Raw genomic sequence first — 27694 nt, forward strand, 5'->3', positions numbered from 1 at the left:
GTCTCTGCTTCCTCCCGGCTTCCCCTCCTCCCTGGCAGAGCACGAGGCTCAGAAAGTCCTTGGTCAGTCTAAACATTTGAGCAGTAACTAAAACCATCGGTGTTATCAGCGCTGTTCCCAGGCCAAAAGTCAAAACCACAGCGCTGCACCAGCTACTAAGAAGGAGAAAAATGACTGCAACTGCTGAACCCAGGACACCAATGTATTCAAGAGGTGTTATGAATTACAGTTATTTTCATTTCCTTTTCCTACCTCTCCCCCTTACGAGAAAGGGAGAATTAAAAGAATCTTAATGCACAAGAAGGAAAGACGAAAGCACAGACCCTCTGGAGTCTTTCTAATGCTGGGCTGAATTCTCCAACCCTCTGTTTTGCTGGCCTTCCAACTTCTTTTCATCTAACATTTTAAGTAGAATTTAGGAAAAACAGATTACTGTTCCACTGCTTTAAAACTAGAAAATATGATCCATAAAAGCTTAAAAATAGAATGTTTAGAGAAAAGTTTTTCACTCTGTCTTTAATGAGTCTTCTTGAGCACTTAAAGCAAATAATTGAATGATGTCAGTTGGTTTCATTTTAAACCAGGTACTTTTTAGGTCTCTCTTGAAAACAAGCCTTTAACTTACTAATAATAAAGAAAAATGCAATTAAATAAATAACATCATTACATCCTGCAGTATTGATAATTTAGAAAATGTAATATGGAATGTACAGCAATTTTCCTCAGAACTCCTACTTGAGAATAGCTCTGATGCACGTATAGTTACTGTCACTTTTCTCTCAGTCTGATAATTTGTTTCCCGTGCAAAAAATAGAATAATAAGTTTTTGTGAATGTTGAGGTTATTATAAATTTTGAGCTTATCAGTCTCAATGTGCAATCATTGTAAAATACATTCTTCTGGTTTGAAAGAAGATCACATGCCAAATTTCATGTTTATTTCAGTCTTCTTGACTTTTTTTTTAAAGAAAAAGTACATAATCTTAAGATTGTAATGTTTTATTATAAACCCTCTAAAATGCTCCTATTTGAGATGTTTTGTATTCACAATACCTTTGAACAGTATTACAGAAATGTCTCTATTCTGTTTTGTAATTACCCGCTTGTTTCTATTCCTTTCTTTGCAGACAGGCTCACCTCTTTTCCTCACAGATCGCATTTCAGGATTGCATCCACATTTATACACATATACTTTAAGAACTTGACTGACAGTTACCTAACTTTCAAGCACGTTCTGCACCCTCTTTTGGAGTCTTTTTATACAATAAAGGGCATGAGTTAAGATCATCTTATACAGTGGAAATGTGCACCCTGAGGGGCAAAGAACCAGCAATCACAGGCCTAAAAATCTGTCTTTCAGTAAAGAAACAAGAAAAAAAAATAATTAGAAGGCAGGCTCAATTTTTTTCTCTTTTAAATTATGGTAAAACTCTCATTCATTCCAACAAGAGTGTGGTCAGGGCCTATGATAGAAGCTTAGTTCCTTATTACAGATTTAATCTGGGAGGCTGGGTAGGAAATAGCTGTTGGGAATAGCACCATTATAAGCCCTATGCGGTACAAGATTTCAGTGGAACTTCACTGCTAAATACATCCCTCACCAGCTTCTTAGCAAGAGACAACTTTGCTATAAATTTTATAGATGAAGGAAAATCAAATAGCTGTAAGCCACACGCTGAAACCCATTACACTGGAATAAGTAATAAACTAAAAGCCTTTTTTGTTTCCCCTGCCAAAATCACAATTTCTAGTTAAAGGCTAACAAACATCTGTCCCTTTTCCTGGTTATTTTGTGATTTCTCCTTACCTCTACAAGGCCCTGCAAGATCCTCACAAAGATGACGCATCCGTAGTGCACCCTGGCTGCAGATGGTATGAGCATGTTGAGTGAGGATGTCAGCAGTATAGCAGCACCAAATACTCTGTGGATATGGGGAAACAAAAGACAAGGAAGTAACTTCAGTGTTGTTCCAATTGACTTGCTCCACATATGTTCACGTATCAATATAGACGTATTTAAACATATGTTCTTTATGTAGGGAATATACTAAATGCTGGACTGAATTAGTGTCTGCTTCCATCTAGTGTAACAACCTGCCTGATAAGACCCAGACCAAACATGGACATAAACATCTATTTAGCCTAATTTCCTAAGGAAATACATCTTATGAAATCACAGTTATACATCTTATTCTCCCCATAAATCCCCACTCTTCCATTTTCACATCTATTTCAACCAAATCTGATTGAATTCACCACCCTCTAGAGAAATTAGGAACTAGGTCTCCAAATGGTTTGCTAAAACAGTTGGCCAAGAAAACAAGAGATTTTCATTAATGCTTTAACTGTAAGAAAGTGGCACCATGCATTCATTGCTTATAAAGCTGTAGAAAATCTGCTTTTATAAATGCCAAAGCAGCAGGAAGAATTTCAAACAGAGCTGGGATTTTCTTAGACACAAGAGTAAATTAATTTGGAATCTCATATGCATAGAGCGGATCATTCTTTCTGCTGTTTTTTCAGAGGCTACTCATTGAATACTGCTGATTTTGATTCCAAGAGCATCCTAGGAATTGCTTCCAATAAAGCATATTACAAGGTCGAAATAAATGTGTGAAGTGACGATCCATTTGCAAAATTCTACTGCTTTGGCTGAATTGTAACTTGATTCAATTGATATCTGCCCCTTATAGGAGAAAGGCTTTTCTCCAGCAATATTACATCATATTTATGTTCATTCATTGTGGAAATAATAATTTTTTTCCACCATTTTCCTTTCAATGGAATTTTGCAAAGGGATGAAACCAGTAGCAATGACTGGCCACTTTCTTTATACAAGACTATGTAATGCTAAGATAAATCTTGGAGATGTCTTAACATATGATATCACAGTATCTGATGTGGAAATGATTTGACAGAAACCTTTAACCTCAGCATGTGTTCTTCAGAAATTGGTACAGTGCCATAAGTTAGTAAGAAACAGACCTCAGACTAAAGGAGCAGGAAACATCAATAAGTTTCAAGGCAAAAATTCTCCTCAAAGACATCTGTTTCACGTCCTTTCTTTCGAATTACAGAATTCTTTAGAATAATTTGAAATTATTTAAAGAGCTGTATCTTTAAATAGCTGAGTGTACTCCACTTCTATTTGACAAATATTAAAGGGCAGCAGAAAAAAAAGCCTTGGCACAGTAAGGAAGCTTAGTTCAATAGCTCTAAATCTGGTCTCGTCATTGTGTTTCCTGTGATCCCCCCCTCATGTTAAACACTATCTAGCCGTGCAGCGCAGTTCTGGCTGTGTTTGGCAGCATGTTCAGTACCTTTACTAGGACTGACTGGTGCAGTATGTGAACTATTCTGGCCTGAACTCAGCCTTTACTCTTAACTTCCTTATGTGTAAGTTTCTAATCCAGAAGTATATGCAGTTTGTTTCTTTACAATTTAATACCACCATGTGCTCACATAAACCACAATGGTGTTTTGGGTTTCATTTGCTTTCATCTTTATTTATTCATGATAAGAGTTTGGGACTCACAGGATTTTTGTTTGTGATTTTTAACAATTTCTTTTAAAAAGTGAGATGTTCTTGTTAGCCATTTTTGAAGAGCAATAGGCTCCAACAGTTCTAAAGGTCCATCAAGAAAATCATTCTTCACTCATAAACAGGAAGGACTAGTTTGTACCCTTTACTCTTTCTTTCCTGAACAGCTATGCAGCCAAATGCCTACTGCAGCAATATGGTTTTCAATTTGTATCTGTGCATAGACTTGCTGGAGCAGATTCTTAGCTAGTGTGAATCAGTGCAACTCTTTCTAAATCACTATTCATGTTAAAATCACACCAAGATGGAATTTTAAAAAATGCCATTTCTTTAGGAGGATGAGATTTGTAAAATTGTTGTGCTAGGTAGCTGTTTCTTCAAGGAAATTTGCTCCAGTTTTTCAATTCTGTATCTGCAATCAGCTCCTGTTTGCCACAACTGAAAGCTGTGCTTCCCAGAATTGCTTTTGTCCTCATGTTCATTAAAGAGAAGCTGTTTCCTTGTGTCTGCTCCTTCTAGAAGAGAAAGGAAAATGTAATTTAAGGAATCACCAGAAGCATGCATCTCCCAAGTGAAATCCTTGCCTGTATTTAGACAAACAAGTATCAGTGAATATTTAATTACATCGAGGAGCAGATGAGGAAATAACTCCACAATGTCACTTGTAAGTCAGTTGTCTCTCAGACCTATACTTTGTATAGGTCTCAAAGATAGAGCGATTTCCCCCAAAAGAAAATATATGTATTTAAGTGTAGAATAAATTAGAGTTCAATTATGATTCTTGTAAGAAATGGCTTTTTTATACTTCTTTTTTGAATGCACATTAAAAGCAGCACCATGAATTTAGTACACAGCTATTAATGAATCAGCTTCCTCTATAACTCTTAGTCAAAAGCAAATACATCTTCCCACATTTACTTTGCATCTCAGTGCACATCCACAAATAGAATCAGTATTTCTCCTTCATGCTCTTTTGTTTTGTTACACTTATTTCACCTCCATACATACTAAACTCTTCTTCCTAACAATGTATTGTGATATAGTTCTGGCTTTTGTCCAATCTTACTGTTATATTTAATATCTCAGCTAACTGCTTTTATTATGATTTAGATCAAAGAAGAATGGTTTTGAGCTACAATAAACCAAAATATATTTGAATGCTGCACACATTGAAATACATTTAATTGGGAAATGGAACATTCCGATTGCTCTTAAGGCATTTCTAAGCATTTTACTGACCCACACATCAACCTCACAAATGAAATTTTTCTTTTTTTTTTGTGCTTATGTTTTACTTATGTTTATGAAACTAGTGATATTATGATCTGGTGTGTTTCTGTTTTGCTTCCAAACAATTCGCATTTGCTCAATTTTGCTACAATACGAATTCCAACAGTGGGTTAGAAACCATGTTTTTCTTTAAGATCCTTATGTTTCCATGGCAAATTGACAGTATGCGGGGTTCCATAGTTGTATTTCTTGCAGCTGACAATGCATTTCTTCAGTCCTGATTTCTACAGTGACATGGGTTTGTGGAGAAGGCTTCACACCTCGAGCACCAACACCACTAACATTCACACCTCTTACAGAGTGAGCCAAGCGTTGCTGCATGGTGTCATTTGGGTTGAGCTCAGACTAAGAAATCACGTAGCCGTGCTGTTGAATTTTCAGTCAGAGGTATCCCTGAACATCCATTTCATGTTGTGCACACTCCAAACCCCATAAAACAGAATCATAGATTAGTTTGGGTTGGAAGGGACCTTCAAAGGTCATCTAGTCCACCCCGCAACTTTTTAACATGTTCGAATGCTGCAACACAAATAAAGAGCCTTAGCAGATTGCAGGTAAACTGGGAAAACAGCAGCATGCCACAGTGACAGGGCAGGTCAGGCCAATGATACAGCCACCATTCTTGGCCCTGGCACTGAAATGCCCTGACATACCTCCACCAGCCCTAGACTTGGGGGAAATTCCCTTTTTGACTCAAAATCAGAAACTGTATACATATCTGCATATACACACAATTGTTTTTTTTGTTATATATATATTTATATACATGTATATACAGAAGAAGACAAATAAATACAATACTAGTATGTCTAGGAGAGACAAAAAAGATAAATCCTGGTCCTCATAAGTGACCAGAAGCAGCCCTGAAACAAAGAATTATGCTTTGCTTATCTATTCCTATTTCTAGACTCAGTAGACTTGGACCTGAAAGACAGAATCCAACACTGATCCTCAGTGTTTTACTGACGTTGGCATTATACGAAGGTCATAAGCTGTGACTTAGTCCTCCTGTAATACAAGCAGTAATAATAGTAAAATCATATTTGACTAAGAGATGTTTGGGATGGGAGCAGAAGAAGGAAATGACTCTGGCAGTTCAGGAAAAATGCTTAGAATGGAATGAAGTTGCAGGGGGAATTAATCTTTTTGGATTTCAAGCCAGCTGGCTCATTTTTCTCTTTGGGGACAAACTAAAGAGAAAAAAAATATGTATTTATTTTCATCTCTGGATTTCTAATCTGCATCTGTGCAGCCCCACTGTTCTCATCTACCTTTTCCAGGGAATTCATACTGCATGAGTATTCTGCATACAAGTACTATACAGATACTGTCAGTCAGCTGGAAGAAGTGGCAGCTCAAAAAGTGAGCTGAGACCAGTGGGAGCACAGAGGCACACCACACGCTAAATGCCATATGGGTGACGTATTGGCTTACACATATGAGATCTAAATGTAAGGGGTCCTGCTTGGAAGCATCCTCTCACCCCAGTGACTGGGAGTGAAAATCCCTCGCTTGTATATGGGAAGGAGTCAGTTCCTTAGCTGTCTGAATCGCATGTATTTCTGTTTATGTAATTTTTAATATAATTGGCAAATTCCACAATTACCTATATCGCTGTTCTTTAAATAATTGGTCCAACTTTGTAAGAATGAAACTACTATGGAAACCAAATGCTATGTCTGCTCCAAAGCATATGAAGTGCCTTAACTTATTGAATGTATCTAAAAAAATAACTGCATCTTGACTATCCTTTGATATTTGTTCTTGAGCAATGCTTATTTGGTGAGTCCCAGGGCAGGAGCAGCAGCTCACTGCTGAGCACAGATCACACAAAATGACTTTTTAGACTATTCTGTCAGCTCAAGATTTCTAAAATTTATTCCTTTTAACTCTCACTACTATCACTCATCTTTGACGCTCCTCTTCCTGTAAAAGACCAACACCACGAAATAGAACTCATGTTAATTTTCATACAACACGCAGAATTTCTTGTCTGAGAGGAGCTGCAAGGCTGAATTCTGGATTAAATGCTTCATTTTTTTGAGTAAAACATAATGTCTAGGGAGAAACAGGGCAGGAGCAAGCTGGAATGCCTGTAGACATGCAGCAGTGTTTCAGAATCCTTCCTTCTGCAAACGTTGCTAGCAATGACAATTTGTGATCATGCTTTATAACTTATTTTTCCTTTGAATTGTGTAGTGACTGAATATATAGAAATATCAGGGGTTGAGGAGCCCTACAACCCTTCCCTTCTTACAGTGTTTCTCTACCAGTATCAGATGGGATGAGGCCTTCTAAGATTTTGATATAGAAAATGAACATTTTGATGACCTGAATTTGCTGTGGTTTGATCTGCCAGCTTTGATGATAAAGAAATCCTAAAATATTCACAAGTCTTTTAGCAAAATGGACCATACAAGGGCTTGATCTAGCACCAGAGTGAAATGCCATGCAGTGGCGAAGTCAATGTGTATCAGTAACACCAAGTCCCTTTAGCCTTCTTCCTTCTCCAAGTCCCATTGATGCCACTGACTCACACAGGTCAAACCAAGACCCTAAAAAGTTTTCAGGCTGCACCTTCCACTGCCTATTCACAGACCTGTTTTTTATATGTCACTGTGTATTCGATTAAGAACTTGGGCACTGTTGGATGACATCACCACTGCAATTGATGCTAAGTGTAAAATACTCTTGGGTCATTAAATTCTGATTGTTGCTCTTACCAGCAAGCACATTACATCATCCTTTCATAAACAGATCAGGTTTCATCTCAGAAGTAATTAGCATTTGCCCATTTGCCCTACTTATTCTGGAGGCCTTTCCAGCTTGTTACTTCTAACATCTAGTAGGTGTCTTGTACCTACGCTGTTTTACTTTAATGGGTTTAATCTCTGAAGTTTACCCCAATAGCAATCCTGTTGTTCTCTCCTTTGCATCACTAAGCAAGCCAGGCCCTCTTCACCTTGTCTCCTTTATTCTTCATTCATTTGGTCACCTTACCAGCCCCTCCCTATCTCCTGTTTGAATTCAACTGGAGAATCTCTCAAACCTGGGGTTTTGTTTTATTACTCATTATATCCATGATAATGTCTATATATGTCCAGATAAAACTCTGATGTGTTTCTTATAGGTCATTAGCTTCAGGATGGCTTGATCTTTATGTCATCTGCTAGATCAAACCAAGAACCTCTTGTTCAAATTACCTTACAAGTTCCAGGGCTTAGGCTGTGATTCAACTGTCTCTGTTCATTTAGAGATATATAATACACTGATCAAAGAAATCGTCAGTGGTTTTAACTTTAAAATGTTTTGAGTTGCTGGTTGGGAGGACACCTGCACTGTGTTGGACTCACAAGCTACATCTGTACTGCTTTGCGGGGTGTTTTCTGATGTGTGAGCCACTTGTTACAGCTGATTGTATCTGGATTGCTCAGAGCAAATGCAGATTCCTTCAGAGCAAAGTGACTGTGACATTAGTGTCTTTATGCAGCCAGCCTAAACAGCATCTCATTGCATGAAATCCAGCCTACATATTGTATTGGGGTGAAATATCAAATATGGTAGAAACAATTAAGGACACCTGCTGGATAGAGTGCCTGAAATTAACAATGTCAGAATCATATGTGGGCTCTGTTTCAGAGAGGATTAATCTTTTCCCCTCAGAAAGGGGCTCTGGTTATGAGATATCATAGATGGAGTAGGTATTACGTGGAAGCTTGGGACCTGGGAGAGTACTGGAAACAAAGTTATTTGACAGTATTGACATATCATGGATAATATAATCTCAAGAAATTACAAGTTTCTTTATCAGCTTGGTCTGAAAGCATCTGGTGTAATTTTATGTAAACTGCATAGCAAATTTTCTACAGATACTCATTTCAAAGAATTTGGATCAGTGGAGGATGGAATGCAAAAATAAATCCAAATTTCAGACAAAATCCTACTCTAGTTAGTTATATCTGAACAAACAGGGACAAGTTCTAAAATTTTTGTATTTAGTCCTTGAGCAAGACCAGAGGAGGCCACGGAGATGCTGCGAGGGCTGGAGCAGCTCTACTCTGGAGACAGGCTGAGAGAGCTGGGATGGTTCAGCCTGGAGAAGAGAAGGCTCCAGGGAGACCTCAGAGCAGCTTCCAGTGCCTAAAGGGGCTACAAGAAACCTGGAGAGGGGCTTTTCATGAGGGCCTGTAGGGACAGGACAAGAGGGAATGGCTTTAACCTGATAGAGGGGAGATTGAGATGAGCTCTTAGGCAGAAATTCTTCCCTGTGAGGGTGGTGAGGCACTGGCACAGGTTGCCCAGAGAAGCTGTGGCTGCCCCATCCCTGGCAGTGCTCAAGGCCAGGTTGGACGTGGCTTGGAGCAACCTGTTCTAGTGGAAGGTGTCACTACCCATGGCAGGGGGTTGGAACTGGATGAGCTTTAACCTTCAACCCAAACCAGTCTGAGATTCTATGAAATAGCTCACTGAGAGTAAATGCAGTTGTCTGCATTTAGTATCATCTTGAAGATTGCCACCATCCTATACCCAAATAATTCCAAGCATCCACGTTTGTCAACTGGGAGTTGTACAGACTCTTCACAGTAACAGAGAAAAGAGTATTTTAGCCTATAATGTTCTTGTTTGAGCTAAGATCACCATTGAAGATGACTTACTTGCTTTCAATGTCTGTAAGTGTAAGCAGTGTTCTTCCTTACTTGTGAAAAGATTCGTTTTCCTCAGCAATATAATATGACAGTATTTTGCACTTTTTCAGCTATTCCCCCATGCACCAATGCTTACGTCCCTGACAGCAAACTGTGAGTAGCCCTTCATGTGGGATATTTACATTACCTATGATGTTTGCTAAGCATGTACCTATGTGTCCCTTGTTCATCTCCTCTGTAACTCCTGATAATGCTGCTCTTACTGTAGTTCTATTCTGCAATCATACTGATTACAACTGATTATTTATGTTTATGATTATTTATGTTTACTGCTGACTATTTATGCTTAAGTATTTGATATGGACTAAGTAAAAATAAACCCAGTGTGAGGAGACACTCTTCAGCTATTCTGTGACATTTATCATCATTCAGACTTGTCTCTAGTATAGGCTAATTTCCTGATGACTCTGATGACCCTTCTACTGTAGACATATTCCTGTGGAATGCTCATCCTGACAGTTTATGGCTTCAGAAATGATAGACAGAATGTAGTGGGTTTTTCTGAATCAAGCCTTTATTTGCATAAAATGACATAGGGCTAACAAAGCTGGGATTATGCCATGAATATTAGAGTGGTTGATGAACTCAGCTGCCCAGCAAAGCAGATAGAATAAGCTACCTTTGACATTAGAGAGGAGCCCTTATTCCCAAGTGCCAGTCTTAGCTTGAATGTGCTTCATGAGAGATCCTTTTTAATAAGTCTGTGGCCAGAAGCTGTAATATAGCAGCTTTGTTTTTTTTTTTAAATGTGATAAAACAGGTCATTTTCATTCATATGTGTACAAGGGAGGAGGGGGATGTGTGTCTGTGTGCCCTTCATACAAAATCCTATTATAAGGCCTTCATGAAGCATTAATATGTAAAAGCCGACCTCCCGCCATCTAATCCAGTATAATAACGGCTAGGATACATTATTAATTTTTGTCACACATCTGAGGCCCCCTTTTATCAACCAAAACCCTTATTCAAATCCCTTGTTGGATCATTAAATTGCAAAAACAGCTTCATCATTCATGACAGAAAAATGGAAGGACCCTGAGCCATATGGCAGAGAGCAGCGGTACCAGCCGCACTGGACCCTTCCCCAGTACCCTTCTTGCAGTGACTGGTGCTTATGAGGCCCTGCAATGCAGTAGGGTGACAGAGTCATCTGGGGGAGAGGAGTATGCAATATTGATTTCTTTGCCTGGAAACAGAGGAACCCCACAGCAGCACCCAGTTTCATCTGCAGGATTTTGAACTGTGAAAAGTGGGCTCAGCAAGTATAGCTTCAGGTGTTCTGTCTTACAGTGCAAGGTCAGTTTATGTCTTCAGGAGTTCATAAGTTGGTTCTTGTCTACCCATCCCCAAATTCCTTGGTTCTGCTGAGAATTATACATTGTTTGCAAATCAGAAAACTACACGATGGGGGGGGGGGGGGGGGGGGTGGGGGGGAATTATTTCTCTTTTTCAAGCATAACAATGTGAAGATATTAGGTTCTAGGAAATCTTTGTCCTTGTTTTTCTAAACAAGTACTTCACCTTGCATGTTTTTATGCTTGTTGTCATTAAGACTGGCTTTGGGATTAAAACTGATTTCACTGACACACTAATGACACAGTTTCAGTGAAAATCTTTGGGGCTCTGAGATGAGATGCACTGGCACACAATCGTCCAAAATATCATCCATCTTACTCATGCAAATAATCCTATCGGATTACTTGCTGGAAAGAAGGATTTAGTCCTCAATAACAAGATGAATGGCACTTTAAAAACAAAGATGAATTTGAAGTGAAAGGTTGATTTATATATTTTCATTCAGGTGAGAATGTGACAATGATGAAGAGTTCAACATAGATGAAAGATAATTGCATTGTAGAGACATTTAGGGTAGCTGTGTAGTAATGATTTTAATGGAATAGTGCCACTGCAGTTTAACAGATAATTAGAAATATGTGTCATTCTCATAGAATTACAGGGAGACTTTAATTACTTAAACACTATCATTCTATTCTGCCTTTTGTATTTCTTTATGTAAGAAAGTTCTGTTTGCATATACACAAATGAGCTAAAGTGGTCACTCAGTTTTGTTTTACCAAAAAAAAAAACCAGTTTGTGATTAGTACAGATCTATTTGTGAAACATTATTTGGCACGTGCAGTCCAAACCTGCATTTCTATTTTAAATATATAACTGAAAACTTGGGAATTAATTCCCTATCCTGTGTAATCTAGTGACGTCCCATTCATTTCAGAGAATCTTTCCTGATTTACAGTAAATGTTTAAACTGTTCACTTAGGAAATCAGTGAGGAAACACTGCCACAGCATTTTGGGAATGCTTTTGATAGAACAAGGGGTTTATTACAGATTTCCAGTGTGGTTTTAAAAGAATTTTTAAAGAGGGTACTAGCAGTTAAAATATAACAATATTTAAATTCTCCTGAGATGAGGGGCTAAAAACCAGTCCAGTTTCACACCTTCCCATATATGGGTGACAGCACAGCAGGGTCTTCATTCACAGGCAGATACAGCTTTGCAGTCACATGAATGTGAAATAGAAAATACTATTTTAATAAAATTATTCTGTTTCTAGATTAAAGCAGAACAGGTGCTTGGCTTTAAGGCCATGTAGCCTGAGATTCACTATGGCATTAACCATTATGTTTCACTTGATTATTCTTTATATTTTGCTTAATTATCCTTGTACTGAAAACATTTTATAATAGCTAAAATAGAAATCCCAATATAGGAATTTAACACCCAAAGAAGAAAAATCTAACATTTAATTTCTCTGGTTGGACCAGCAGTGCCTAGTCATTATTGTTCATTTTTATGCTTTTTTTATTTATACAGCTATAATTTACTGTTCTTGTTTTTATCTTCCCATGGGACTAAAGCACACATTATTCTCAGTGATTTTTCCAGTAGCATACGTTGTAATCAGATTACCTCCTAATGTTCTTCTTTATATACTGATATCCTAAATATATGATATTTCTTTCACTATGTGCCATTATATATTATCATCATTTAAGTAATTGAAGATCTCTAAATAAATCTCTAATTTTTCATCACTGATATTAATATGTGTGTAACCAAAATACCCACCACAATCCAACGTCAGTGTCCTTGACCTAAATACGCTCACTGCACTAAATACAGAAAAATAAAAGAGGATTGTAGTGACTTCCTTAGTACAGCATTATGTTGGAAACTCATGATGGGTTTCTTGCCTAGCACTTTAGATCCCACTCAGCTTTCTCGGGGTGGTTGCCCCTCTTTGGTGTTACTTTGCACTTAAGAGTCATATTTATCAAACAATTCAGTTTACTGAATAGTATTTCGTATATCACCTGATTATCTCATCCTTTTTCTACCCACAAGTTTATCAGCATTTATACATACTCCAGAAATGCCCGATAAAATGTGAAATTCACAGTATGGTTTGTTTATGATACTCAGCAGTATCATAATAGTATCAAAAAATGGGTTTCATCACACCATGGGATGACCTGACCAATACCACAAGTAACCTGGGGTCCTCATACAGTACATAAGCAGAGGTATGCATATTCTGGTGGTGACAAAATATACCTGAGATTTGAAGCGCTTTTTAACTTAGATAAGCATGATAAATCTTCCTAGAGGAGCTCAAGGTCAAGAAAAACTGCATCAGTTTCCAGTTTGCTATTTTCAAAGCATCAGAACAGCAAAATCCATTTATAATATAGTTGTTAAATACTACAAAAGAATGTAATCATTAGATGGCATTTCTGAATTTATAAGAATACTGCCTTCATAGCATTGTTGCAGAATATTTCAACATCTTGGGCACTGATGTTTAAATGCATTCCATTTAAATCAAAATTTGAATTATAGAGGTGAAGAACCACCAAACCCCAAATTTCTTCATTATTAAGATTTCAGTCACTAAGAATGATGATTGTTTTAAAAAACTTGTAAAGATTGTATGAATTCTGATTATCAAAATTTCTTTTCATGGACTATGTGGAAATTCAGATGAGGTGGGGTTGGAGGACTGTTAGCACTTCATACCCTTTCTCTTCACAGTGGATTGTAATTATATGATGACAACCCCTCTGGTGGGAGCCTCTGTAATGCTGATATAGAAACCTGTCGTTAAAAAGGATTCAAATGAGATCTATGTGCTTTTAATGGTATTAACTGCCATTATGAGTAATAGCCTTGCTGACTGAATAATGTGGATACATGGTGTAGGGCATCACACTTGAATGTTCATGTTTTCTGTATTCTTCAAGGAAAAATGCTTTTAAATAATGCAAAAGCAGCTCAGTTCCTTCCTCCTGAAAACCCTGCTGACAATAGTCAAAATCCGTTGTGATTTAGTGAAAAACATGGCACCAAATCCCCAATAATTGCAAAAAAAAAAAAAATCTCATTCACTTTTTGGAAAGAAAGTTTTGCTATTGCTAATCAGAAAGTATTGTGACCAATCGACCTTTATATTATTTTGGATTTGTCTCTGGAATCTGCTTGTCTATCCTTGCCCCTGCAGTCTCCAAACCTCTGAATCCTGGGTGATTTTCTCGCAGTAAAAAGTTACGTAAAGATCTTTGCAGGGACCATGAATTCTACTCCCAGTGTCCAGTAGCTTTGTTTAGTGTAAGGCTGTATGTATGTTCAGATAGGAGAAGTAACCTAGATGAGTTGCCAGCCTGGATGTCCGTGTGACAAGATGCCTCCTCTCTAAGCTACTAGTGCCTGCTCAATACTCTCTGCTATCATCATGTCATGATTAATCTGTGACATGGTTAATTGTTCATTGTTCTTTGAGAACTTAACCCCAAGTAAAGGGATAGCTGTAGCAAACTACCCATGGGACTCCACATCATGCTTCCTTCATTCCCCCAGCCTGCTGTGGTTGGTTGCATAGAGCGTCTTCCAGAGGCAGATCCTCCTCTGGGAGGTCTGCAGCCTCTTGTGGCAAAAGGGAATCCTCTTCTATTTTCACTCACTACTCAAAGGATGCAAGTTTAAAGCTTCACTAATTGCAAATGAGGGGGCACCTGGGGCCCAATCCATGTCTTTTGGAAGATGATGTTGCCTTGCAATGTGCTGAAGTTTCTCTGTTCCTACAGAAGTCAATAAAGGTCGAAAGTGTTCAGGAGCACTGACCTTTGTAATGTATTAACCCAACTTCTATTGACCGCCTGAGAGGTAAGTGCTCAGGAGAAGTGCTGTTTCTGACTGTTCTCTGAAATTTTTGAACAGTTTTGTTTGACCTTCTTGGTGCTACAGCTGTGTAAACACGTCTTCTATATAAAGCATTTAATTTTGTGTTGGGCTGAAAATACTGTATAACAGAAAATTCTCAGTGTTGCAGCATGAGATAAACTGATATCAAAGCTATCAAGTGCAAAGTCCTGAGAAACCTCATTTACTACTTGTAGATCTGTAAGTCACTGAATCTGATCTGTCAGAAGTGGAGCTATGCATGATAAGAGCAGTGGGTCAAGGCTGAGCAGAATAATCATGCAGCAGCAGCCTTGAGCTCCACAATTAGCAAAGGATCTCAGTAAAATGGTTCCCACTGACAGACTCACTTGAAGAAAAATACAATAGAGAGTTCAGAGCTCAGGGTTCCTAATTCTTGATTGGCACTAAGCATTTTAAAACAGGGGAAGAATCAAAATAAAGGACTTCAGCCCAGCTTGAAATTAATGCCTTGTGTGTAGAAAGGCTTACTTGATACCACAGGAGAGTCATTTCTTCTGTATTTACTATTGATAGTAAAACTATCAAATTATGTCAACCCAATCTCTATAATTGGTTGCTAGACTGACTCTTAATGTCAAGCAAACTTGGTGCCATACACTCAGCAATTCCCTGTCACTAACAAATTAAGCTCACAAAGTGCACCTTGATCCTTCCTTTAAGCATATTGGAGTCAGTTTCTCATTCCAGCTATGTTTTCCATGTACACCATTATCTCCTTCCCTTCCTGGAATGAATATCTTAAAAATCTCCCTTTTTCTTGAGCTCAAGGCTGAGTTTCCCACAGGTCATCTTGAGGCTGGTGATGCTATTCTAGTATCTATTCTTTTTTTTTTATGTAAAGCACATCTGATATTTGTTTTTTTCTGTATAAATTCAGACTTGCTCTGAATGCAAAGGAAACCACTGACATCACCAAGATATTAAATGAGGTTTATAAAAATATGAAGAAGTCCTTGGCTGCCATCCATCACCATGTGAAGGGACCTGTTGTGGCTGGAGCACTAAACATGTCTCAGTAGAGACTTCTAGAGTAGGTCATGTTCCTTTGGTGCTGTCAGCCTTGAGGCCTGTGTATGCACTTGTCTGACTTTCTCATGCAGTTTCTTGGAAAGGGTATGGACCTGATGACTTGCACCTTATTTTGGGTGCTGCTTTACCCTACAGTCATTCTGTTCAAGTTGAACATATAGATATCAAAATCTATTTTTAGCATTCAGGAACTAACTGGAGGTTTGGCCTCCTCAGTGCGCTGTTATTTCAAACACTACTTCTGACTACCCAGAACCCTCTCCTCTGGCATTTTTATCTGCAAACTAAATATAAATTACAGTGACTATCTATATTTTACTATTTGCAACCTCTAGTATGTATTCCATAGCTCATTCCTTTAATTAAATCTGTGATTTACAAAGTCATTTGCCTTGTGTTGGAGTTGTCTCAGAGACTTCTACCATAATAATAACTAACCACTAATCTGTGAAAATTTCTGAGTTAAAACACACCAGGTTAATAACTGGGACTAGTACTCATTTGTTGTGAGTGTAAATGTTTGTGAAGAGGAAAATCTGTCTCATTTGTATACCAGGCTATGTTTCTATTACTGAATTTTCCTGGGAACTGTCCTGCAAATCCTTGAGGTTACACCACATTACACTTGGGTTGACTCAAATGACCTCAATGAAGTTGCTGGGGTGACTGAGGGCAGATCTGGGATTCTCTGAGTCTAATTCTGCACTCTTTATGGGAGTAAAGCACTAATTAATCCTGAGGAATTACAGACTCCTTTACTGTGTAAAGATGCAAAAATGCTCAAAAGGAAGAAAAGGGAAAGAACCCTTTAGGTGGCTGATAACTGTCATTTGAGATAAGCTTTTGCATTTCTGAGCCAGGGTCAGAAAGGTGGCACGTGTAAACAGGTAAGCAATGGGTACCCCAGATTAATCAGTGTTGCATTTGGGTTTATTTGCCATAAAAGGGGGGATGTTAGGGTTATCTCAGTTACAAAGCATCTCTCCATTAGTAAACAGTCATCATTTTTAATGAGCCTTTCCATCTAAAGGGTATTTACCTTGGGGAAAGCATTTTTTTTTGCTGTAGCTCCCCTCTCCCCACACCCCTTTCTCAAACACAAGTGAGCCTAGACAACACGAGACCTACTCCTGATTTTACACACTCCTAAGCAGAGTTAAAGGTGTATAGTGCTGATTTTAGTATCCATTTGCACTCAGTAACTGCTTTGAAGGGTAGCATTAGGACCTTGGCTACTTCTGCAAACGATGAGCCCGTGGCATTAGCATGGATGTGAAAGCCTCATGTGTCTTGAATACTCAGAGGATCTAATTAACAGGTAGAATCGCACCCTGGGTGCTTGAGAAATTGCCAGACACCATAGAAACGAGTCCTTAAGTCCCCGCACCATCTGCACTTCCTTTTCATTGTGGAAGCCTCATTGAAACATGCTTTTTTTGACCATTCTAAATTCATTTGTGAGTGAGTGGAAAATTTCCCGCTGATGGTTTTCTTTTTCATTAAAATAAAACAAAAATCTGAAAATTCTGTCCTTCAATCGTGAGGAAAAAAAAATCAAAAACTCAAGCTTTGACGAAATAATGAATCGTTGAATTTGCCACTGAATATTTGCCTATCATTGCCACAACCTCTTTAAACGACTGCTTAAAAGAAAAAGAAACCAACAGGAGGGTCTGAAGATCGGTCATCAAGGCACCGGCACATCCTTAAATCCAGGATTCACGCGTGTTCCTGCCTTGGGGGACCGGTCCCTGCCCCGCTCTGACCTCCCTCCCCGTGCCCGGGAGATCCTAAACCGCTGTTACCTGTTAGCTGCCAACCGGGATGAGATATACCCGCCGGGGATTTGGGTGATGATGTATCCCCAGAAAAAAGAGCCGTGGATCATGCCAACTGTTTCCGGATCCCAATTAAACTTTGCTTTCTTCCAACGCAAAGGACCAGCAGAGAAGGAGAGAAAGAAAAAAGGAAGGCTGTAATCTTGCCGAATTAAAGCATCCACCCGTAGTACCTTTATACCGGGCAGTCGTGGGGAGTCTGTCTAACCTCGGCGGTGGCACACCGCGCTGCTGGCTCTGCTTTAGCCCAGCAAATACACCACCTACATCAGCTACAAACCTAATTAACAATAGGAACAACAAGAGCACCGGGCGTCCTGCGACGCATGGCTCAGGAGTGACCAGATTCCCATGTGCTCAGAGCCGAGGAGCCCCGGCGAAACACAGGACCGGCGGGACCCTCGGCTGCTGCTACAAGCACCCACCCCTTGCCCTAGGGCTAGGCTCCGGACTTGTGTATTGAACCCTCACCTGTGCTTAGCAACTCTGCTTTCTCCCTAAGCTGTAACTCGCTTTAGAACGGGAGAACGGGTCTTTATTAAAGCAAACGCTCCCACTCCGGTGTTTTCAGACATTCCTACACAACATTCCCCTTCCCGTCGCTGCTACAGCGCATCCCCTGGTACCAGCTCACCCGGCGCCCTGCTCTCTCCCGGCCCCTCCGCTTGTTGTACGAAGTGTCTGTGGGTTGAGGGCAAAAGAAAAATAAATGTGTCCTCAAATTACTACCGCAAAACGGGGCTGGAAAGCGGAAAGGCAAACTAGGAATAACGGGAAGAAATAGCTTCTCCTTTACGAATTCCGCCCTGGAAGGGGCCGGGCAGTGCGCGCGGGGCCGCCCTTGGGGAGCGGGGGGCACCTCAGGGCCCCCGACCGAGGCTGTGCTGCGAGGAAGTGGGATCTGCGAGGGAAGGGTTCCCACCTCTTTGATAATTTTTCCTCCTCGGTGTATGGTGCTGTTATTGACCATATCCACGATGGCCACTCCCAAGTTACATCGGATCCCGAAGGAAATGCAGAATCCCAGTCCACTCATGATGGCAATGATGTACCTCCGGGGCAACCCGAAACAGGTACAGTCGCACAATGGGGCTTTCTTCTCGGGCATTTCCACGGGCTTCCCATCTTCCGTCAGCTCGATGGTGTCCCCTGGCTTCTGCCTCTTCTCTAGGACCCTGCCCGACACCAGGAGAAAGTCAAGCCCCAGCCGCCCGACCACCTGGGGCTTAACCCTCTGCTCCCCGCCCCTCGGATCCCTTGGGGTTGAGTTGGGGATTTATTCCTCGTTTTCCGTTCACCTTCAACTGTTCTTTAGACCTGTGCGAGTCAGGATTAGTCATGGTCAGCTCCCCCCGCCACCCCACCGCAGGAGCCCGGGGAGGAGCCCTGGCTGAGGACCGCTCATCTATCATTAAAGACTTCTCCTTAAAGATGTAGGAGGCGTTAAGAAGACATCATCTGTAACCACTGCGGAGGCGCCATGTTGGGTAGCCCAAAAGCCACAGCATGGAAAGCGAGACAGTCCTTTGGAGGCGGTTTTATTCCCTCCGTGCTGTATTAGGAGCACCAAAGGGGAATGATCTTGGTGTGCATCTCGCTTCAGGTCTGGGAGCAAAAGAGATGTTAACAGGAAAAGGACGGGGGGAGGGATTGCTACTTATTTTAGATTTGCAAAATGGCTGTCACATGTAGGGGAAGAAAACATGAGCGGCCTCAGAGAAGGCTTTCCACAAGATCGCAATCGCTCATAGCTTCACGTTGTGAGCAGGAATCCCTCAGCAGGTTTAACCTCCCCAGATCAGCTTTAAGCCAGATCTCATTGTGTCGTCGTGTCGTCCCCCGTCCGTGTCCCCCCACCCCGTCCCCGTCCCGTCCCCCCCCCCTCCCCCGCCCCTCCCCCGCCTCGTTTTTACATGAGAATCCTATCTTCTAATTTTCTCCTGGAGAACAATGTGCAGGAATCTGAAGTGGAAGGGTTATTTGCAGCAATCTCCAATCATCAGAAAAACACCTAAAAAGAACCCCTAAACTGCACCCCTGGCACTCACGAAAGGGGATTTAGAACTTTTCAATTTATTTCTTCCTTGGTGGAAAAGCTTTTCAAATGCCGTGTCGGCAGTAAACAAGATCGGGTCCATCTAGCAAGTGTCCCACGCTGAACCTCTTCATCTTCTTTTGCAGTCACCGAGATATTTAAAAGACAGGAAAACGGTCCGCTTGCACTCAAGCCCCATCGCCCTGATGTGAGCATTCCCAAGCCTCTGGGCTGTCCTACCCCTGCCCTCAGGAGTCTTTCCTCACGTCGGAAATACTCCTCCAAGGAGCATCCCTTTGAGGTTAACTCATCCGGCTAATGGGCACTAACAATTAGCAGAATGAGGCTCAAAAACTCTGTTTTGGAGAAAATCCCCGTATTTTTTCCAAGTTACTCGGTTGAAATTATCCTGATTTTTCTTTGCTGGGAGATTTCTTCCCATGTTTAAAGACAGCAGCATGAAGAAGCGTCTTGAAGGTGTGGACAAAATAAACCACCTTGGATGTATGTTCAGAATTCGTTTGTGCAAATTAAGGACGATGTAGAAGCGTTTTCCTCCTGAAACGGCTTCTTGTCTTAGGGCAGATACCAGAAATCAGTGTATAAAGGACAGGAAAACTACTGTAATTCTAAGATTCTGAAGAGAAGTAATTCAGTCCCGCGAGATGAAAAAGATTTATAAATCGTGCATTTGTTCATCAAGGGGGGAGTTCAAACGGAGTTCTGCTGGAAAATACAAACACCGTTTCTCCATTATTTGCTCTGTTCTTAAAAAGCACTAGATATGATAGTTTTATATGTTGTTGAGTCTTTTCGGGAGATAGGAGGTTTATTTCCTTCGTTATATTCATATTGTATATGTATATGTTTATATTATTATGGATTTTCTTTTTTCTTTTTCTTTATTTTCATTTTCTGACCATTGAAAATGACTCAAATATGACCAAACCCTGCAGAATATTCACTGCGGTGTTGATGGCTTGCTTTTGCCTTTGGCTTTTCAAAATCGCCCCCTTCCTACTAAGACGACAATCTTCATTTTGCTTTTATCACCTCACTGATGTGTCCCCCATGCCTGCAAATGGCAGCAGCAGTTGTGACTCATGCTGTGGCACAGCCCTGTGCTTGTGCCCGGCACTGCCGCATAGGTAGGGAGAAAAGACTTTTACGTGACCTGCACTAGGCAGATAAATCCGCAGTTCCCTCTCTGTAATTCGGGGAGAAAAATATCCTCAAATTTCGGCGTACTTTGTAGCAGAGGCAACAATCGAAAATACGCTGGAATTTCACAGAGTACTCTCAAACGTCCTGGAGGTCGCTCAGGTGGCCAGATTGGATCGAGCACGATGTGTCAGCTTCGTGCACTTCATACACAGGTGTGCGAGAATTTGGGGTCGGTTTTCTGTGTACAGGGCTCGGAGGCGGCAGAAATGTTCAGTACACACACAAACGTACTGTTGAGGGATACTTTTGGGTTTAGCAATTGCAGTTGTGTATTACCTATAATAGAAGTGGAAGCTTCTCAAGGCAGACGGATAAATAATTAAACACATCCCTCTATATGTTTCAGCTTCAGGAGAAAAAAAAATCGTTCGGATATTAATTATTTATACATCTCCATGTTTATCTTCCTCTGGCGACGAATTACACAAGGGAGAAGACTAATCGAAACCAGGAAAGATTATTATTATTATTAGTAGTAGTAGTAGTTAATGATTGGTAAGGGCAGCAGGAAAGACCCTGTGACTGCATTGCAAAATTAACACAGAGCCAGAATACCGGGAGCTGCTCTCCCTTGCTTACGATTTCAAGATGGGATCCTGGTTTTGTGGGAGAGAGATGGGGTAATCTTTCCCTTCGTATTTACTGACACTATCTACGAATCAGATAGAGAAGTTACGAGGGTGCCATATTGAGAAGATTCAGCAGTAGTTTGCAGGATCCAGATTAGATCAGCAGTCTCTCAACGGCTCCCAGCCCTGCCACTACGAACATCCCCAAAGCATCCGACCTCCTTCATCAGCTGCCGGTGAGGAAAAGCTTCCCATTATTTCTAGGAGTTAGAGCCCTATAAGAGATCGCAGTCTTACCTGTAGAGTTGACCAAGAGATTTGCCAGCAAAATTCTTCAATCCCTCCTTGCCAGGGGTCAAAATCCTTTGTTTTACCGACTCCATTCCTGCGGGGGTGCTCGCTGGATTCTGCTCTGCTCTGGATAGGGCACTGCTACAAGCAACGGTGGTTCATATTGGTTTAATCTCTTAACTTTTTCCCCTCATTAAACGGCTCTCAGCGTACCTCCGGGGAAAGGGAGAGTGAGAGGAAGCGTGCGCGCCCGTGTGTGTGTGAGAGGGAGCGGAGAGGCGGCGTGCAGAGCCGAGGGGCGGGGGGGCGAGGGCGAGGGAGCGCGCCTGTGTGCGGCGGCGAGCGGCAGCCCGAGCACGCAGCAGGCAGCCCCCGGCTTTCCTGGCAGCGCGGAGTTGCCACGCACGGTCAGAAAGTCTTCTTGGCCTCGCAGGGTTCGCTGCTGGCAGGTGGAGGCAGTGGAGGGAGTCCGGCTGGGAGGGGACGGAGATCCCTTTGCGGGAGCGCTTCAATGCGATCTCGGGCTGGCGCTGGCGGCTGGAGGGGGATGGGTGAGCTTCTCCGCCGTAGGCAGAACGGCCGCTGGCTAAACCCTAGACGGCGAGGAGCCCCGGCTTGTCCGCACTGCCGCCCGCCCTCCGCGCAGGGCTGCTCCCACCGCGGCCGCGCAGGTCGCGCCCTGAGGCGGCGGCGGCGAGAGGCACCCTCAGGGCACCTCGGCCCGTTCAGCACCGTGGACAGCACCGCAGTCCGCTGGGTCCTCTTGGACTCTCCTCGTCGTCGCCCCGCTCCTCGGGGCTGGTTTGCCGTACGTCGGGGCAAGCGTGGAGAGAGAAAGGGGCCTTCGTGCCGTCAGTCAGGGCGCTAACTTCACATGGCACCGCTCTTGCTATAAATAGATAACATCTATTCTAAAGGTATATTTATCTCTATAGTCATCTTTACTTGCACTGCTTACTTTATATCGTATTAGGCATCCATTAGTGACTGCATTCTCTTAAACATTTAATATTTCCCATCTCTTCTGTGTCCTCTGCTTTCATGCCTCTGTGTAGGCCAGCATAACGTTTAGACTTGTGTCAGTGTTCCAGAACTGGAATGAGCTGGGTGTATTCTGAACTGAATTATTTTTTCTTTGCAGGTCTAGTAATTATTTTCCCACTTTAATCACTCTGAAGTAGATTGAAGATGCAAAATGTACTATTTCTTTCTAAGTCACAACCATTACATTTCTACATTTCTCTTAGGCTTCATGTGAATCCTAATGTTTCTATGTATTTTTTAATTAAAAAAAAAAAAAACAAAACAACAAACCTGTGTTCTGATCAAATCCTCCTAAAATTATCAAACTCTTTCACTTGCTTCGTTGATGACAAAAGGTAAACAGAGTATTTAAAAGTAAGATTCCCTGATGGAAACGGGTGTTGTAGCTGCAGTGCCCTAAATGCAGCTGCTCTCTGGATTTATGTAACTATTTTTTCCGATGTTGCCCTCTCGTGGAGGGTTAATGAAGTTTTACAGCAGCAAAGCACATTTATACAAGGATTTTTTTTTAATATTTTTTTTTAAATATTGAAATTCCCATAATGAATAATCAGCGTAGAATTTTGATATTTCCTTTCAAAATCGTAAAAGAGCCACAAAGTACTAAAAGAGAAAATAAATGATGTGTAAATGATAGGTAATTGCAATGTTGTTAATTAACATCATAACACAGAGCTGATTTCTGAATAGTGATAGGTACTGAGGGAGGGGGGGTTTCAGCACAGGTTTCAGTGCAGCATCTTGCCTACTATTGTGCTGCCAACAGGATTTTTCCCAATGGAAGCAAAGCTGCACAGTTACATAAGCAAGTCTTCCCAGGGTTTCACAGCTTCGGTGTGCCATTGCAGAAGCTCAAAGGAAACCTGTATTAATAGCTTCTTCTGACAGGCAGCAGGAACAGGAAGGCATTTAGCAGGGATGCAAAGGGATAGGATTCCATAACGCCAGCCTTCCAGAAAAGTACTGAGCCCTTTTCTGAGCTGGAATTTGAGACTGGAAATCTGCAGAGCAAGGGTGCTTTGTTCATTTGTGCACTACCTATGAGGAGCTCTGTCCCTTTTCTTTAGCAAACTCAGCACTGGCGTGGTTTTGATGCTATGGCTACTAAATAGCAGCAATAATTATTAGAAAAATCATAGCATTTTCTAAGTAAATGACTGATTTGGGAAAGATTATTATATCACACAAAAATGGATTTACAGGAAGGATGAGACATTCCTGGGTGTAGAATCATACTTGAGGAGAATTAATTAGTCCTTAATTGGGTAAAATATGCAAAACAGCAATAGTACAGTGAAATGCTACAGTGTCTGGGGCTGCTGCTGTAGCCATCTGAAGCAGAAATTCTGTGTCTATCACATGTTATATCCAGCTATTACTGACTCACATCCTGATCGAGCTCATCTGCCTTGGGTTTACATGAGGCACTAATAAAGAAAGCTAATATCAGTGTTACAAAATATGTACAGACCTGTCAGCTTTTTAAACTTTTTATATTTTATTATTTATTGCATGTTACTGACACAAGTTATTTAGCCCTAGTAGATTACAGCACTTCTGGAAGAAAAAACACATTAATATATGCTTTCAGAATTATTATCAATATTTATTTCTATAACAAATACCTGTCACAGACAGACTTCTTTCACAAAAGACCTAATTCACACTCCAGTGAAATTCCTGTGAGGTCTTTCCACTGGTGTCAGTGGAAAGTGAAATAGGATGTGATGCAGCAAATTCCCATCCAGATATCACAGCTAAATGTTCACATATTGACCAGAAGAATAGAGATTTGGTCAAAAATCACCCAGTAAAAAATGCAGTTCTGAAAAACTCTTAACAATTCCTGTGGGTCTGGGATGACAGTGTAGGATGCAGGATGCTGCAGGTGCCTGCAGTTTTTCACATAGAGAGGAAAGCTTATTGTTTAATCCCCAGATCTTGTATTTAAACACAACTCTCTTTGCCTGAGAAGAGTTTCCTTTTGTTTTGTTTTTTTCTTGGATGGAGACTAAAGGACTGAGTCCTTACCTGCGCTTTTGTTTCTGTAAATAGTTAATTTTTACAAGTTCCTCATTGAGCTATTTCAACAAGTTAATTGAAAAGACATGAAGAATTACAGGCATGGTCTTAGCTTAGTTTTTCTTATTGCTATATAGATAATCTCAAAAATTTCCTCATTAACCCTTAGTGTAGTGTCTAATTAGAGTATAATCCTTTTAGAGGACTACAAAGGCAACACAGTGATATATATTTCCCTAAGTTTTAGTCTGTCCAAACAAGACTAAAATTTTCATAAGACTAAAATTTTCATCACACTAAAATTTTCATCAGTGTTACATACCAGTGATTTAAAAATACAAATTATTTCAATTCCGCTTTTGACCTTGTCTTCACTGCTGGTACACTGCCAGATGGATTTGGTCCTTCCCAAGTGTCATGAATGCAGATCTTGTAAATGAATATATGTTTTATGAATCATTTTGAAAAATAATCCTGGTATGTGTTACTTTGTATTCATATGATCATACAGATTAAATCTGAAAGATTTCATTTTACCCGTCTATTCAGAGGTGACCAAATACTGCTCTTAAGGATATTTCTTCAGAAATAAATTATGTGCTTAAAATCTTAGTTATGCCATGAAATGCATGTCTGTAATACCGAGTCATCTGGGACTGAGAATAACAGAAGTATGCCTTAAAAATGATGATCTGATTCTCACTTCTATGACATCTGTCTACTGAATTGAGTAAAATTTGATGTAACCTTAAGAACAAAGCAAATTTTTACCTTCTTTTGGAGCATGGAACTGCAAAATCCCAAAGCAAGGCCAAAAGAATGATCTTGCTTGTCAGGCACCAGGAAGATGGTCTTCTGGAAGAAGCAACAGCTATGCAAATAATTTTTCAATAAGCTATTTATTGAAAAGAAATATTCAATATTTCAAAACAAATACTGAAATGAAATCTTTTGCCAAGCCCTTGATGAAGAGGCAGAAAAAGAGGGCAAAGAGATTGTTTAAAATCGTGAGCTTCCTCATTCTTCCTGAAAGTCTGTGAGGGTCACTCACTTTGTTTTATCCTCCAGTGTCATGATGATTCCTAGCAGCAACTGGATAAGTCCCTTGAAAAACTCAGAGCAATTTGAGGATTTAGATGTAGTGTCCATGTGTTGATACATTAAAGATGTGCCTGTGCTGAATCCTGCATTCCCACTTGTAAAGACTCCTGAATCCCAGCTGAAACTACATGAAGCTGGGTTCACCGTACATTATAGATTATTTTGCCTCTTGCAGATATGTGCAGCAGTGGCTAAACATATATTTTATGAAATGTCCTTGTTCTTTTTTTGTGCACATAACCCCAAACCTAGGTTGTTCTCACAACGTGGTTACTATGTTCTGTTGAGATGTGTACTATACACAGAGTCGAAAGGAGAAACTTTAATGTGTCATAATGCTAGAAGTGAATTTCTTTCTGTTTCTTATTGATCTGTCTTGAACGATATTTTAATTTCCTGAGCTGCAGGCTGGATTGTTAATTTAAATGCTATAAACCAGACATGGCACAAGTTGAACTGTTGGAGCACATGTTGGTTCTCTGTGTCTTTAAAAACATTGTGAAGACTGTTGATGTTTCTCATTTTGTGTCGCAAAGAGAAAAAGCTTGAGCTGAAACAAGCTAAAGAATGTGTGTGCCTGGGCAGAACATGCCCACTCACATGGAAGGTCATTATCAAACAGCTCCTGCTTCTTAGAAATAGAAATCTGGAGCTTTGAGCCAAGATCACAGGAACAAATAGGAAAACTGAGCAAGAAGTTTGCCACAGAGGCAGAATAAATTACAATGGTGGAATTTGTCAAACAAAGTTATGGAGATTTTCCACTTCTTCAACTAAGTGTGATATACAACAGCCTGGAGCTTGTTAATTGTGCTGCTCTCTTGCAGGTGCTCCCATGCAGTTGCTAGAATGTTATTACATTGCTTTGCCAGTAGCCTGAGAAGTACAAGAAATGATAAATAATAGCGGATGGAAGTTGCGCACTCATTTTTTCAGGGTGATTTCTAGTTTTAAGACAAACTGCAGGTAATTTGCCAGAAATCTCTGCACTAGCATAGATGATGAAATACTCTAATGACTTGCTATAAACCCTAGTAGTTGGGAAGTTGCTATTGTTTTCTGAGAAGGTAACAACAGTCATTAAGAAAAAAAAAAAAAGGAAAAAGGCACAAAAGTATCTGGAAGCTGCATTTTTTTATTTTATTTATTTATTAAGTAATTTCTTGCTTTTAAAGTCCCGGTGTTAACTCTAATGGCAATGCCTAATTCCAAGGTAACCCAGCGTGTGTTTGGCTCTGGTAGCAGGGCAGGTTCATTATCCTGTTGAAGGTGTTGCCTTCAGCCATCTAGTGGTAAAAGCCATTAAGACACTGTAAGTGCAGACAATTTTTGGGCGCTGCTATGTATAGAGGATTTCGCTGAGGAAAAAAAAACCCAGATCCCACTAGGAGATTTGCAGTTACCATATATGAGTACACTATGGCTGGAAATTTTCCTGTTATTCAGAAAACCACAGAAAGATTATTTCTTCTATCATCCTGTTCCTGTCTAAAATCTGGTTTGTTTTTTAATATTAGCAAATAGATTAAAATAAATAAAAATTAATCAAACAAAAATCCACCCAACGGCAAACGCCTTTTAAACCTGAAAACAATGATGTTACTATTAAAAATCTATTTTTTTTTTGGTATATCAGTGGTGAAATTTGACAGTATTGAATATATCTTGGAAGTAGATGGGGGTGCTTATCTTCTTCCAGATATTACAGGAGCATCTGCTCCCTTGAATTCCTGTACTGTTCCATGAGTTAAATGTGAAGGATCCCA

At 40.4% G+C, this 27694-nt stretch overlaps 2 protein-coding genes across 2 annotated transcripts in view; both read right to left on the minus strand.

Annotated features, from left to right (window-relative positions):
• SLC17A6 (solute carrier family 17 member 6) overlaps window positions 1–22420 on the minus strand; it is a 31608-nt gene extending 9188 nt beyond the window's left edge. The window contains exons 1-4 of the mRNA XM_062607240.1: window positions 21768–22420; window positions 18565–18817; window positions 17610–17728; window positions 1807–1921 (exon numbers count right to left, since the gene is read on the minus strand). Of these exons, the coding sequence (XP_062463224.1) occupies window positions 1807–1921; window positions 17610–17728; window positions 18565–18817; window positions 21768–21853 (573 nt within the window). The 5' untranslated portion in view covers window positions 21854–22420. The remainder of the gene's footprint in view (window positions 1–1806; window positions 1922–17609; window positions 17729–18564; window positions 18818–21767) is intronic.
• ANO5 (anoctamin 5) overlaps window positions 1–27694 on the minus strand; it is a 315349-nt gene that overhangs the window by 202130 nt on the left and 85525 nt on the right. The gene's annotated exons all lie outside the window — the stretch shown is intronic.

Source organism: Pezoporus occidentalis, unplaced genomic scaffold (assembly GCF_034315485.1).
Source record: "Pezoporus occidentalis ecotype Australia unplaced genomic scaffold, CSIRO_AGI_Poc_V1 ctg121, whole genome shotgun sequence".
Classification (NCBI taxonomy): Eukaryota; Metazoa; Chordata; class Aves; order Psittaciformes; family Psittacidae; genus Pezoporus; species Pezoporus occidentalis.